Source organism: Falco peregrinus, chromosome 9 (genome assembly GCF_023634155.1).
Source record: "Falco peregrinus isolate bFalPer1 chromosome 9, bFalPer1.pri, whole genome shotgun sequence".
Lineage (NCBI taxonomy): Eukaryota > Metazoa > Chordata > Aves > Falconiformes > Falconidae > Falco > Falco peregrinus.
Window position 1 is genome coordinate 36,532,941 of NC_073729.1, and position 15,222 is coordinate 36,548,162.

Sequence of the window (15,222 nt, forward strand, 5' to 3'; positions counted from 1 at the left end):
TGTTTTGCAGTGTATGGGCAGGTAAAGGATTTTGAGCTCCTCTTGAGGGTAAAGAGGAGAGAGGGGAGGGAAGAAGGTGGCATTTTACGAAGCATTGATATGTACTTAATTTTAATAAAATTAAAAAAAAAAAGGGGGTAAGCAGCACCTTAGCTGCTAAGGCGACAGGCGCTTAAGAAGCACTGAATAAATACATAAAACATATTTGCTGAAGGCATTTGTTGTTGGAAGTTTAAACATTAAAGATGCCTGGTTCGTCTGATACCATAATAAAACCGGGATGTTCAAAGAGCCATTAGTGGTGCTCAGACTACAGCTTTACATCTTCACTGTATGTACCAAGGAAGCCACATTAGATCAGCAATGCTTCAGTGAGTTTTGGCCCCAGAAGGGAAAGTAAGTGAATTCTGGGAGGGATTTCAACGTGGGCTTGGGCTTTTCTGTAGTGCATTTCCACTTTCATATTGATCAACGTGCATGTTTTTGTATTGTTCCCTTGTAAAGTGCTGGGGCAGGTCCATGGGAGCTCTGCCTTTGTCCCGGTATCCCCAGGCTTAATAAAAGCTGGCTCAGGGCCTGATGAGACAAATAAACAGGTTTGCGTATTTATTTTTTTAAATTACAGGATAAGGAGGAACACAGATACTCAATCCATTAAGAAATAACTAGGTGGGTGATTCACTACCATTTGTGTAAATGGCACTAACTCTGGTCTGCCTGCACAATTTATTAATACTTCACGGGAGGAAAAAAAATTATTTTAATCTCATAATGGATGATGAGCTGTGAAATTGCTTCTGCAGCAGCTGGGCACCCTGGGGGAGGTGCTAGGTTGCACCACATTATGCAAGCTCTCCCCACATCTCTGCCTTCCTCGTGCTAATCAGGCACGTCAGATCTGGGCAGTGGGGAGGGGGGATGCCACTGCTCCTGTTGGATTTTATTTCTTTTTTTTTTTTTTTTAAATAAAGGTAGTTTTCTTGTCAATTTCCTTTGGAGTCCCAAGTATGACTTGGGAAGTGTGCTAGGTTTGGGCTGGGACTGTGAGCGGTACCAGCGCTCCAGCTGCGGTGAAGTTTCGTTTGGGCACTACAAGGGCGGCCCAGGGGGAAATGATGCACCTGGGAGGACGGTGCATGTGTGTAGTGCTGAGAGCAAACCAGGTGTAGCGTAGGGCCACTTAGGAAAAGAATTGCAGGTTGCCCCCTCAGCTCCAGCAAGGGATTTGCAGCGTCTGCTTCTGCAGGCGTGACGATGGTCAACTCTTAGTTGTACATGCGTGTCTCTTACGCCTTGCAAACACCAGTCCTGGTGGCTGCAGGTGTGCCCTGGTGTGCGATGACTGCACAGGCTTCATGTGGAAATTTGTCTTTGATGATGAGAGAAAAAACAAAAAAACTCAGGGCACATCAGGGAGAAAAAAGGCTTGATTCAGGATGGGTTGTGTTGCCCTTATGGCTTTGCCGGAGGAGCTTGCTGCAGACCTGTAGGTAAAGCAACGTTTGCCACGGTGCCTGCGGCACAGAGTATGGCTGCGCTGGCCATGTGCAGTGGGCTAGGACATTCTTTGAGATAAAGCTCTGAAAAACTGCTACAAAGCATCCAGGCAACGTGTGGCACAAAGCCTTTTTTTAATCCCTTAACCCCACACCTTCAGTTTTGAGCATAAGAGAAATACTCTCTAACCGAAAAGGGACAAACACGGTACAGAACATAGTTTCTGCTCCGGGTCCTTCTGGCTCGACTGAAGCTAGGTTGAATTAATTTCTTAGAGTGCTTTTTACTAATTCTTCCTTGCATGCACTCCATTACTGTTTTCAGGCCGCCTTATCTCTTGACCTGCTTACAGTGCATTGTACATCATTATATAATGTACCCTTGGCTCAACACAAAATACCAAATCCGTACAGTCCAACAATGAATTTCTGTGAAGTGCGCTGATCTTATTATGCGAGTTCAATATGCCATGAGACAAAAAAGGCAATTATGTAAAATCTGTACTCCTCAAATAATTCCCAGAAATGCATGATATTCTTGAGTGGAATATTATCATATTCCTTGTATTTGCTTCCAGGCGAGTTATTAGGAAAGAAAAGAAAAGGGTTTATAGTTGTCTGGCCCAGTCGGTCTAATTTTAGATCCCCATTGGATCCTATCTCACTGGGTGCACAATCCCTTCAATATATTTTAAAAAGGGGCAAAAATCATTATAAACAATTTTAAGGGGGCTGATTGTGAGACAGATGACAGACTTTGCCGACGTGGAGCAGAGCTTGCACATCTGCTAGCTTTCCCTGGAGCACTGCCACGTTTGCTTTGAAAGACGGGGGGGAAATAGCCACCAAAACACGCAGTGAAATGAAGCACTTCTCTTGCCATTGTGGGTAGGTAACTAAAACCTCGGTGAAGCTAGATTTTACTACAGGTGATCCAGGGACAAAAACGTGCCTTATGGTCCTGGCCCTGCTTATGAAGATACAACAAAGGGTTTTCAGGAGCCCTGGTAATTGCTGATGTTTGCATGAGCCAGTATAGAATGCTTCTGAAATTGCCGTCAGCAGACTTCGAGCCATGGTATCTCCTCTGCTTGCTTGGAAGTTGAAGGCCTTTGTGACAGGGACACGGTGCTGCCACACAGAGTTCAGCCCCCGGAGCTGGAGGTGGGGCGTGCGGAGGGAGCACCTCCACGCGTGCCATGGTGCGAATGCCCCAGCATGGACCAGGACAGTGTGGGGCAGAGGCAGGGGGTGCCTGGACATGCTCTGCCTCATGGAAATGGCATTTCAGAGAAGTAACAGCAGCACATCTGCAAAGCTGGGGTTGTGGATGTGTCTTGTAGGGAACCCAGGGAACTCCCTGCAGCTAGATGTTGATGTCAGGGGCTTGGTAGAGATGCAAGGAGAGGGAAGGACAATAAAACCAGAGGAGGCAGTTGAAAGGGAGGGATGAATTCTTCAGTTCTCTGAGGAGCTTCTGTAATTGTTGATTAGAGATTTTTATGCCTCCCCCAAAATGCTGGCTAGTACTGACCAGATCTGAAGTCAGCATGTTGACAAACTGCTGGTCTGATTGTGTAAGCGGGGCTTGAGTTCTTGGGAGGACGGTGTGTGGTTGTGGGTCTCCATTCCCCCCTGCAAGTGGCCCTGAGAGCTTTCCTCTCCAGGACGTACCTGGTGGCACGAGAGGCTGGGTCTGGAGGGACAGCTGTCCCAGCAGGTCCGAGCGGAGCTCTCCTTCGGGACGCGCTGCGGTGCCGTCAGGGTCCTTCCCTGCGCTCTCCCACAGGGAATTGCTGCCTTGCAGTGAAAGGAGGAAAGGCTGAGGTATCCGAGGTGGATTACATTTATTTTCCTCGCTATTCCTGGGGGTAACTACATCCAAAACTCATTTTTGCCTGTGTCACTGGGGAATTAGAGGTCTGTCTCTCCCTCTTCCCTCAGAAGTCTATAAACGCAGCATTACTAATCCTTTATATACCATTGCATGCTGCACTGCTGCTTCCATGCATGTATATCTGCCTTTATGGTAACTGTAACCTTTTCTTGAACCAGAGATTTTCCTGAACAAAAGCCCTTTGGGATCTGTGTGGGTTTTCCTGGATACATTTTTAATAAACACAATAATTTGACTGCAAGCCCATTACCAATCCCCTGTTTGTTCTATGGGATAGTAATTTCCATGCCTGCAAAACCCACTAACTCATAGGGCAATCAAAGGAAGAATGACAACCAGGACAAAATTGGTATGTGTTGTGATAAACCAGTCCATCTTCAGCATCATGCACTGTAGCTTTATATATTGCCTGTAAATAATGTCTTCAAAAAGGTATTAAATCTTTAGAAAAAATCAAGCCTAATTGTAACTATATTTTTGTTTTCCATTTTGGTTTATGTACAGTATATGACTTTTGCAGAGACATTTTTATTCCAGGAAAATGACAGGCCAACAAGAAGCCATAATTGCACTGATTTTTAGAAGTGCCTGCATTACTACAGATCTGATGTACTGCAAGACATGAATCAGAAAAATTCTATTAAAAAATCTCTTGAATGGCTGACACAGGAGTATTATCCACGATGATTAATTTGACTTGGTCATTATGAACACAGACAAGTCTGACAAAATTGCATTTCATTCCCCACTGAATTCATAAAATCACTATACACATAATAAGAAGTTATAGTTCTCTGCTATCCACTATTCTTGACAGGATTCCAGTTCTGGATAAGATACTGATTAAGAAAAAAAAAAAAAAAAGTGGAGGGAGAGGGGGAGTTGGGAGCCTTTTTAAAAGCCTACAATAGGGCTGATTTCTTTTGCTATAAATTGTTCATAGAGCTCCATTATTTTTAGCTTTTTTTGGTGAAGTGGTGATGCAGGTCAGCCACAGCTTGGACAATACAAAAACATAAAATAAGCTTTTATTTACATCGGTGGGGATGCAGGAGAATCGCACGCGTGTGTTTCACATCATCACTGCCAGGAAGCCCTGCTGGGCTGTACCTGAGGGCACGGGTACATCGCTGCTGAGCCAGAGCCACGAGCACATCCTCACCCAGGCTGAATCTCGGGGATTGTCCCTCCGACAGATGATTAATAATATCTGGTAGCCTGTTCTTCATTTCCCACCCACATAAACAAGGTACCAGTGGACAGGTTGAGGCCAGAGACTCCAAAGAATGTTGTTTCTGGCTTTGGTAGATGTAAAATAACAAAAATAAAACTTCTCTGGTGAGTAGCAGAATTGGGTGCATGCCTCCCAAAACTTTATCTTTCTGAGTGAACTGAGATCTTCTGTTCCCTCTGGATATTGCTGGTTGGTTCCTCTCACAGTCCCCATCCTGCTGAGCACCATGGCACCGCATCACAGCCATCCCTTCGCTGCTGTAGCGGCTAGCCACGGAGATCAGTGACCATTAGGCGAACAAGAATGTTCAGGACCTCGGTGTTGCCCTTCCGTGCGCATGTGGTTTTATGAAACTTGCGAAAAGAGACTTTTTTTGCACTGTTGAATCTGACTGAAGCCATCTGACAGGCTCAGCTTTTGGAAAACCCATGGCTCTGTGGCTGCATGGGGTTTGTGTCTGTAGGAGGTGGGACAATGTCAACTCATGTCAAGTTAGAAGGTAAACGTGCCGCTCTGTCCAGAGGCGAAGCCACCCCGTAGCGCTGCTGTTGGCGGGCGGCTGGCTTTCTGCCGCAGGTTGTCGCAGCGCGGAGCCTGCCCCAGAGCAGTGCCCGCACCGTGGGGGGAGACAGGGAGCAGCGGGGAGCATGGAGGTGTGTGCTTGCTCTCTAGGGCAACCAACGCTTGTTCAGGATTTAAAACCCCACTACTACAGGTATGGAGCAGTAGCACAGAGGCAGGCAGGTATTTTCTGCCCGTCGCTGGCTGCTCTGCTGTGCTCCCAGCCTCCCCGGTGTGGCTGCCTGTTACTGAACATTGTGCAGACGCTTCCAATGCACATCTATGTTCATGCAAGAACTCCTTTTCCCCTTTTCAACCACATTCCCATAGTCAAAGACCTGAGCATGTGAAAATTAATGTAGAAGGGACTGGGAACACTTCAAAGACAATTTGTAGATTGTATGTGACTGACTGTTAATAAATACTTCTTTACAGTATTTATCCAACTCTACCCAAGTAATTCATTGGCCCTGCTATTCACACGCTGGATCTCTCTGTGTGAAGATGAGGCAAATCAATTTCCATTCCTAAGACCCAGAGCTGCTGACGCGGAAAATCAGCGCTACTTCACTTCTTGGCACAGGGCCTTGGGAATCACAGGTGCAAGCACAGCCCTCCGGCACCCCCCGCCCCCAGGAGAGGTGGTGCTGAAGGGGTCTGCAGCCCTGCCTGCAGCCCCCTGGGTCACCCCTTGCTGGCCCCAGAGCATTTCTCTGGAGTTTGCAGCATCCAGGTGACCTCCACCTTCTCCTGCCACCTGAAGTAACGTTTCTGTCCCTGTGGCTTCAGCGCTTTGCAACAAACAAAATACCTCTGTGGGTCATGTGCCAGAGACACGTATCAAAATCCCCTTCTTGCAAATGTGGTCGTGCCTGTGCTGGGTAACGTGTGTGGTGGGACAGCAGTTTGGGGGCTTTTAAGGAAATACGGGGTAGCTTGCCTTCAATAAGCTTGGATTTTCACTTTTTCGTGGATCTTCTCTCAGCCTGGGGTTCCCTGCAGCTTGTGTGAATGCTGGCACATCCTTTTGTATATGTGTAAGAGAAATAAGGAAAGTCCCTGTAGGACAAGGCAGTGTCCAGCTTCCGTACAATCGATATACCCCACACGGCACCTGGCTGGTTTTTGCAGCCCCTTCCCCAAGCCGTGCTGGTAGAGCTTGCGGTGCCGGTGGGAGAGGAGTGCTCTCCCTGGGGACACAGCCCTCAGGACCCAGGTCCTGCTGCCGTCCCTGTGTCCAGCTGGGCTCAGGTTGCGGGGGGTGGCGTGGGGATTGCTATTGCTGTTCGTGGGACGGTGTGGACACCCCATCGCCTCTGTGTCCTCCCTTCTCCTTATGCGCACCAGGAGCTCAAGGTGCAGCCCTTGGTCGTACCAAGTAGGAATGTTTTCTTCACTTTGCAGACTTGCCAGGTTGGATTTGGTCTGGTTAGACCCATCTAATCTCTGAAGTATCTTAGAGGGTCGCATTCCTACGGCAGTAAGCTCTTGTGTTAGCTGCAGGGAAAACCTTGTTAGTAGATGAGGGATGGTACAGAGTCCATGGTGGATTGTGTCATCTGGACGATTAGGGTGGGATGGATCACGCCAGCCTACGTATTTCCTTGTACCTTACCAAGAATAAATGTTCTCTCTTAGGCTCATATTTACTGTTGAATGTTATTTGACAGGGCAAATATTTACCTGCAATAATACTGCAAATCTCTATCCTTCTCCCTGTGAATAATATTTCTCTGAATCAATGCTTGGCTGCAACTCCTGGATCCTTGTGGATAATCACACTGAACATGACTCAGTGGAGAATTGGGGTCGCTGAACGTTTGCCTTGCTGCCAAGGAGAATGGTTTCCCAGGTCCTTGGTCAAGTCACATCTTCTATGATCAATACCAACACACAGTGGAGAGACGGTGCCGGCTGGGTGTGGAGTGTTTTGTAAAGAAGGATTGTGTTTTCCCCCCCTTCCATGAGGGGAAAGGTAGGAGAAAACTAAAGGCTTAATTTGTAGACATGCTCAACACTTGTAGCTCCCTCCTGAATCACCTGCAGGCAAATTCATAGTGTCTTTTAAAACATGGCTGTGGTTATGGCTTTGGCTGAACCACAGCTGGTCCCTCGAGCGGCACTGCATTGCCATGTCTGGATGTCCCTGAGTCTCAGGTTAGGTGGACATGTGAAGCCACCCAGCCACCATGCAGTGGTGGGTGGGTGCATCCAAAACAGCCTCTTGGCTGTGGTTGTGGGGATGCTCCCCTGGGCTCAGGCCCATGGTTAGGTGTGGGGGGGGTGTTACTGGCTGGCTGGTGGGACCTTGCCAGGGCCTGACTTTGTTTGTGGTTCAAGAGGAGGTACAGCAGAGAAGCAAAAGGTAAAGCAGCAGCAACATTGAGTGTGGTTTTGAGTCCGATGGCAGAGGGTGTGAAGGGTCACCATGCCCATCAGGCCACCCCACAGTGCAGAGGTGTGGGACACCCAGGGCATGTTGATAACCCACAGATGTGCTCCATGTCTGCAGCAGAGATGAGCCATTTGCCATTGACAGACCCGTGCTCAGAGCCACCTCCCACCCAAGAGCCTCCTCCTGGGCTGGGCTCTGTGTGCAAGGCAGAGAAATGTCTGGGCTCAGCTTACATCAGCTAGGAGAAATGGAAATCTGGCCCAATGCCTTGGATAGATCCGAGAGCTGGGAATGGGCATCTCCATTCCCATCCCTGCACGCCCCATCAGTCTCAGGTGCGCTGGGGATCAGGCGCAAACACATCCAGGGGTGTTGTAAAATCCTGGGTGGTGTGGCCTGGCTCTCTCAAAGCAGACAAGAAGGCTTCGTGGCTGAAGCTCTCACTCCCTGCTCTGCTGCCTGCTCCCAGGGCAGCCCCCTGAGCCAGCGCACGGCCAGCCTGCATGGCTGTAAGGCAGCTCTGGCTCCAGCGCCGTTTGCCTGACCTTCCCCCAGCGCTGCCTGGTGCAGCCAGCTGATAAGAGGAGAAAAAAAGTGGGATTGTTTCTCTCCCACCCTGGAGCAGCAGCAGCAGCCTGTTCCTTTGTTGCGGGCATTTGCACTGTGTTACAGCGGTGGGGGATGCTTGCTGTGAACATGCTCAGCACCATTGCTTGCTCATTGCTGGATGCTGACAGTCTGGAGTGAGAGCTCCTTGCTTCTCTCCTTGAACCGCAGTATCTTTCAGATGCAGCCTAAGAGCATGTAGAGAAGATGTCCACAATTTGATAAGCTTGTAATTCAGGTGCTTATGCAGCCATATAAAAGAAGATCCAGTTTTGCTGTTGTGACTCGGGTTTCCCATGCCTGGGCTGCTGGGAGACCCGCAGAGGGACCAGCTCATTCCCCTGTAAAGCTCTTGTTCTCCACCCGCTGTCTTGATTTAGCTCCATGTGCATATGGGGGCACCCTTTAACTGCAGCTCCTGCTTCTGCACCCACAAACATGCACTGCAGAACCACTTGGGCCACGGCTGGTACAGCTTTACTCAGTGTGCACAGTGCTGTTGCTTAAGCATGCATACAAGAGGCAGGGACTTGTGTGTCCTCCCTCCTCGCCCTCAAATAGCCCTGCTCCCCCTGGTTGGCCAGGACCATCCTGCAGGTCTCTGCAGTGTCACTCGAGGTTCTCCCTCATCCTTTCCCCAGGGACTTGCTCCTGCCTCCTCCTTAACCCTTTTCCAGCCCCACTGCTTCCCTGTCCACCCTCTCAGCCTCCTCCTGCTGCACAAGCTGTTGTGTCCTTCTCCGCTATCCTCATGTGGGTCACCCGCAGCTCCTGGGCGTTTTGGGTGCCTCTTATCCATCTCTGTCTCCCTCTCTTGAAGAGCATAAGGGAGTAGTACGGGAAGCCTGGGAGATCTCGGCACATCGTTCCCATGGCAGGGAGCAGTGTTTCATGCTGGGGCGTCTCCAAGACCTGCTGGTGCTTTTGGGTTGTGCTTGTCGGGGCCACTGCAGCTCTGGCAAAGGGACCTTGCTGTGCAAGTCCCCCCATGCTCTTGCAAGGGCATCAGCAGTCCTGACTTTCCTCTCAAGTGAATGCAAGTAGCATGTCCCCAGCCCTGTGCTCGTGAGCTAGGAGGGAGCAGCCGGTAATGTGGTCACCTGTTGTGACTCCTCTTGGGCCTGGATGTGGCCCAACTGTCACCTTGCTGGGAACCAGAGCCTTTCTCCCCATTACAGACCCTTCCGTGTTTCCCCATGCTGAGGGCGCAGATCTTGGGAGCTGTGGCCCAGCAAGGCATGATGAAAGGGTGGCGGGGAAGCTGTGTGGCATGAGCAGAGCAAGATGGATGCATTCCTTCATGTCCCCGCAGCACCTCCCCTCCACCCTCTGTCATCTGACTCTGAATCTGCTGGTGGACGGAGACAGTCCAGAGACCCCTGTTCAAACTTGGATTTCAAGAAGGAAAAATTGTTTTTAAATACGATTTTGCTGCTGTTAGTTGTCCCTTCTGCAATGCCATCGTGTGGCACTGCTGTGCGAGCATGGGGCATAGCCCCGGTGCTGTGCTCAGGGCAGTTTGGTCCATGCCTGGTGCCTGGTCTTGCAGCACAGCCCCTGTAACTGGAGCACAGAGAGATACACGGGGGTCTGAGGGCAAGGAGGGAGTCAGAGAAGAGGCACAGTCCCCTCTCTGGGGGTGCTTGGCTCCATCCTGCTGCTCCATCCGGCTGCAGGCAGAAGCAGAGCTTTGCCACTCCAGGCAGCACCCATCTGCCCTGCAGCACGAGCCGAGAGTGGCTTTGCAAGAAGAGGCTTGTTGTTTCAGCTGATTTCAGTGGTTTAATTTGAAGAGGAATAATGTGTAATCACAACAACTGTCATCTGTTTGACAGTGGAAAATCCTAGATCTTCTGTGCTTTTTTGTGTACTGTAATGGGCAGCCTTTTAGCAGAGCGAGCTTCTGTGCAATTGCGTTTGGAGTCCTGGCGGGATGAATGGGTTCAAACCAGCTCACTAATCTAATTTGTAATGTATCCTTATAACATATAATTGGCTGTTTAATTTAATTCAAATTAACATAAGAATAGGAAATATAATCTGCAGCGTAGCCCACATGGTGGTAGAAAGGAGTGTTGGGTGTTACTGGCAAAGGGGTTGAGATGACAGCTTTTGTGCACGCGGCGTGAGACCACCCTTCGTGGGGACGGAGGCGTCACCTCAGACATGTCAGTAGGCACCGTGTGTGACAATAAATCACCCCCCTTTCCCGCCTTGCGAGTGTCTATCTGTCTCATCTCCCTTCCTTATCTTTCTAGCAATCTATTTAAAACATATATAGAATAAACACGGCTTGCTTTGGAAAATTGTTCGTAGCGATAGGGTGTAAAAGCTGGCAGGCACCAAGTCTGATTCTGTTGATTGGATATTGTCTAATCTGATTTTGATTGTGTACAGCTTTGATTGTAATTTTGATATGTCTGCACAATACTGTAGCTGTTCAGAAAGCTTTGTGATTTAAACAGGTCTTTTTTTCTCTTTCCCTCCCCTGGGCTGAATAGAGGAGGCAGAAATGTGCGGGGCGCTGGGCTTTCGTGCTCCTCACAAAACCACCTCAAAGGCCTTCGGTGAGCTGCTTGGCAGCAACACAGGGAACTTGTAGTTTTGAAGAGAGCTTTAGGAAACTTTGAGTGGGTTTTACATAATTTAGTTAAGTACAGTAAAGCCACTTGCTTATATACCTGATACCAAAATAAACCAGTTGGAGGAACAAGTTTGCTGTGCAATGATTTATTTAAATCCCTTTTTGTAAAGCATGGAGTGAAATCCTCTTAAATAACTGGGAAAGAATCAGTGTACCTCAAAAAGCGTAGCCCAAATGGAAACCTAACTACTCGACGTCTTAAAGGGGATCGCTCTGTCTGCTGTTGTGTACATCCTCTCAGCCCCCTGCCTGCCCCGTGTAATGCCACTGCTAGACAGCGGCTGCCTGGAAAAGCAGCTGGGCTTGGGTTTGCCCCGAACAGTAACGGCTGGTACAGGGCTACCTCAGCCCGGGCTCTGTCTTGTATTTCTCACGCACTCCTATTTACCCCCAGCCGGTGGGAATCTCAGGCGAACGTGAAGGCTGGGGTGGGATGTGCGCTGCCTGCTCTTCTCTCTGTCTCCCTTTGCAGCAGGATGAGGCGGGGTGAGAGGCAGGGGTTCAGCTCAGCAGAGGATGGGCTGCTTCCAGCCCCGGCTTTGGGGTGAGGCAGGAGTGACCCCCTGCTCCAACAGCCCCTGCTCCGACACCCGTCTCTCCCAGGCAGTGCTCCTGCTGCAAGCCCTTTCACTATCCAGATACCTCCTTGCTCCCCGTTGCCTCTCCCACTGGCTTCTGTATTCCACTTAAATATGGGGTTTATTTTATTTTATTAAGGGTTTTCTACCTGCAGTCTGGGGCAATGAAGAGCATGAATCCAAATGTGAGCTCTGGGGCAATGGATTAATAAAGCCTACAGTGCTTAACTGGTTTTGCACACATCTGGGGTTTTGCTCTTAAATCAAGTATTAAGTCAAAATCCAACCATGAAACTAGGTGATCGGGGAAATTTAGCTTAAAATCCATGTGTATAATACTATGGCTAATCAGAATTTCATATGCTGTAATAATATGTGAAACAGTAGATGTTTAGAATAAGCCTCCTCTGCCAGAGACTCATTATGTTCTGTGTTGATAATTAATAATTTTAGATAAATTCACACTTACATTATGAAGCAAATATGCTTTTGTCTGAAGTGAAAACGATAGCACAGGTGCAATAACATATTCTTTCTCTATATAAATTGGACACTTAGAAGTAAACAAGCCACCAGAAAACATGGGAAGCACGAGGAGTACAACACCTCTGTGTTTGTGGTCACCTCACGAGACCGTTGGTAGGGAGGTGAGGGAACACTTGTCCGAAGGAAATTTGGATAAGGATATAAGGAAGGACAAATCTCCATATGTGGTAGATCATGCAGGCTTTCTTTAAAGGATTTTTTAAAAAGCGATGGCTGTCTTTCCAACTCTCCCTCCCTGGTTGCAGCTTCTGTGCTGGAGTTTGTGAGGAATCAACAGGAATTTTGTTCCCACATACTAGTTATTTCTGCGGAGCTAATTCTCATAAAAACTCTTGAAAATACAAACTGTAGATACCATAAGAGCTAAGCTGGGTGCCCAGAGAAAGACTTTTGACTTAAAAATGCTGCAGCAGGTTGGGAAATGGCTGTGCTCTTTCACGGCTGTGGGCTCCGCGAGCATAGCTTGCCTGGCTGTGGTCCAGGCAGGGAGGATTCTGCTGAGGCTTTGGTGCACTAGAGATGCACTGGTGGGATGCAGCGTGGGAGAGGGGAGCACTGGGGGTGCCCAGGGCGGATCCAAGTTGTGCAAGGACCCATGGTGTCCCTGACAGATGGTGTGTTGCTACCACACTCACTACCTGGCTCCCATCTAGTTACAGCCTGCTGGTGTCCAGGACTAGAGATGTCTTATTAAAGCAAAACCATTTTCCCTGGGATGTGCTTTTGTATTTCTTACACAAATAATTGTTTTTCTTTGCTGAAGCAACAAGGCAGTGATACATTGCAAAATGTCTTTTTCATGTTTTAGACGTATAACGGTCAGAATGAGAACAACGAAGACTATGAGATCCCTCCCATAACGCCTCCAAATCTCCCTGACCCTTCCCTCCTGCACTTGGTGGACCACGAAACTGGATATCACTCCCTGTGCCACAGCCTCCCTCCAAACAGCCTGATACCAGCGTACCCCTACCAGAACATGGACCTGCCGGCCATCATGGTCTCCAACATGTTGAGTCAGGATGGGCATCTTCTCTCCAGCCAGCTACCCACGGTCAGTGATTTTTTCCCCCTTACTACCTTTCATTCAAGCTGCTCTGTATTTCGAGTTCTGAGTCAATTGAATGTCAAAGGATGTTGCAACAAGTTGTTTGCGCTGGGGGTCGGGAAGATCTGGTGACAGCCCAGCCTCACTGCCCTGCTGCCTGCCAAGGTCAGGGTGCAGTGGCAGATGCCACATGGCTGTGGTCGTGGTGGCAATTCTGTATTTCCAGTTTGGTGTCTTCCTGAGCTTTATTAACTACTCAAGAGTCGAGGGGAAAGTTGCTTTCCTCCGTGTACGTAACGTCATCACTGAACTGAGCAAAGTGCACGTGCTCCATCCCCCACGTGAAGGTGACCAGCTGAAGCCCCTGGTTCATAACCCCTACGCCCTGCATCCTTTATCCTGCTGGGAAAAACTCCCAGCCCATCACTGCTGTGTCCTGCTGCCAGGGTGGCCCCAGCGGCATCAGCAGGAGCATCAGCGTGAAGGGAAAGCGTGTCCTGTTGATTTTGAGGGGAACAAGATCCCTCCTTGCACTTGCACACTCAAATTGCCTCTTGGCTCACGCCGTGGCAAGGAGATACCTTGTGAAGTTTCAAATGACTCTTCTGTAAGAATAAATAAGGCAGGGATAATGAAGTAAAGTGCAGCTCTGGGAAGAAACCTCAGGGCCAATTAGACCTTACGATGCTTCTGTATCAGCAGCACCGAGGAAAGGTTGCGACTTGATTTTGACAGTGGTATTGAATTAATACTGTTGTTGTTTAATAATGTTTTCCTCTTTAGCAGATTTAGCCCTATGGTTAGTTTTCTGCATTGTTTCTCTCAAAGATCATTGATTTTCATGGGTACTGTTGGATGGCATCAATATCAAACAGAGTTAATTTTACTTAAATAGCATGCCTGCGAGTCTGCACTCCGCTAGCTGGAGAACATTTGGTGTTGATTGCTTGAATAGATAACGGTATGAAAGGTAGTGATATTTAAATATTTGAATGGGATATTATCTCTTAGTCTAGGAAAATCCCAAGGCTTTCTAAAGTCTTCATGCGTCTCCAAGTTTAATTGTTAGTGTGTTTAAGAAAAATATCATGTTCTGCCCATCAATATTGAACACAGGCATATTTCTGTGGAATTAAATATTACTTAGGCCTCTGTGTTAGCTTTTAGGTTCTTAGGTGATTAAAACATTCATTTCGGTGACAAAAAGAGTTAATTTCAGATGAAATATTTTCCCTTGGCTTAATTCAAAGCACAGCCCCTTTGCCTGACCCCTATTTTCATAACACGGTAATTTTATCCTGTGTTGATTGTCTCATCTTTGAGAGGTGATATTGCACTTATAAATCACTTTCTAAAATACCTAAAGAAACAAGAATAGTGGGATTTATTAAGCAGCTTCTGTACGTCTGAAATAATTTATTTTGGAGTAGTCCTTGGGAAATGTTCTCTTTCTTACTTCATGGTACTGTTTTACAAATGCAGCATGGTGACAATAAATCAGGACTGAGCCAGAGAAGATAAGAAGGGGGCTTAGTGGGCTGTAAACGTAGAATAGAGAGATTAAGATTTGTTTGCCCCTTACCACAAAAATAAAAAATCCAGTGAACCCTGAATTTTCCAGCCGATAGCGGATTGAAACTGTTTCGTTTCCAGCGGAAACCCGTGGAGCTGTAATACATCTTCAGAGGTCCCAGCAGCAGAGGAAGCAGATCAGGGAGCGAACCGCCTTGCAATTTTAGCTCCAAATTGTATCCTGCCTTACCCCCCGTTAAAGCCTTTTTTCCATGCCATCAGACTTCTCCCACTGAAAGGTAACACCTTCTAGCCCCTCCCCACCCCCTTTTTTTTTTTCTGGATACCCAAATTGAGTCTCCCCTTACTCCACCTCCAGCCCATGACAGCCTCATTCATCCCATAGGAACTCCCGTTGGTGGTAATGGGAGCAGCGCATGCAGGTAACACAATAAAATCCCGGAGTCAGAGCAGATTTTTAAACTCGGATGGTTAATACCTCGTGCCCAGCACGCTGCAGCCCACTCGGCGCTGGCCCCGTGATGCCAGCCTGCTCCAGGCATCGCTGCACCCCTGCACCCAGCCACCTTCGGGTGGGAGTCTGCAGCAAGGAGCCTCCAGATCAGCAAAGGGGCTTGTTTGCTAACGCTTCCAAACAGAGAGGCCGTATCGCCGCACGGGTAGTGACGGGAAGCCAGTCTGGGA

General features: G+C 48.4%; 1 protein-coding gene across 7 annotated transcripts in view; it reads left to right on the plus strand.

Moving 5' to 3' along the window:
• The window catches only part of TOX2 (TOX high mobility group box family member 2), a 150,657-nt gene that overhangs the window by 75,728 nt on the left and 59,707 nt on the right, over positions 1-15,222 (plus strand). For all 7 annotated transcript variants that reach the window (XM_055813953.1, XM_027783131.2, XM_055813957.1 and 4 more), the window contains exon 3: positions 12,766-13,011. In XM_055813953.1, coding sequence (XP_055669928.1) covers positions 12,766-13,011 — 246 coding nt within the window. The remainder of the gene's footprint in view (positions 1-12,765; positions 13,012-15,222) is intronic.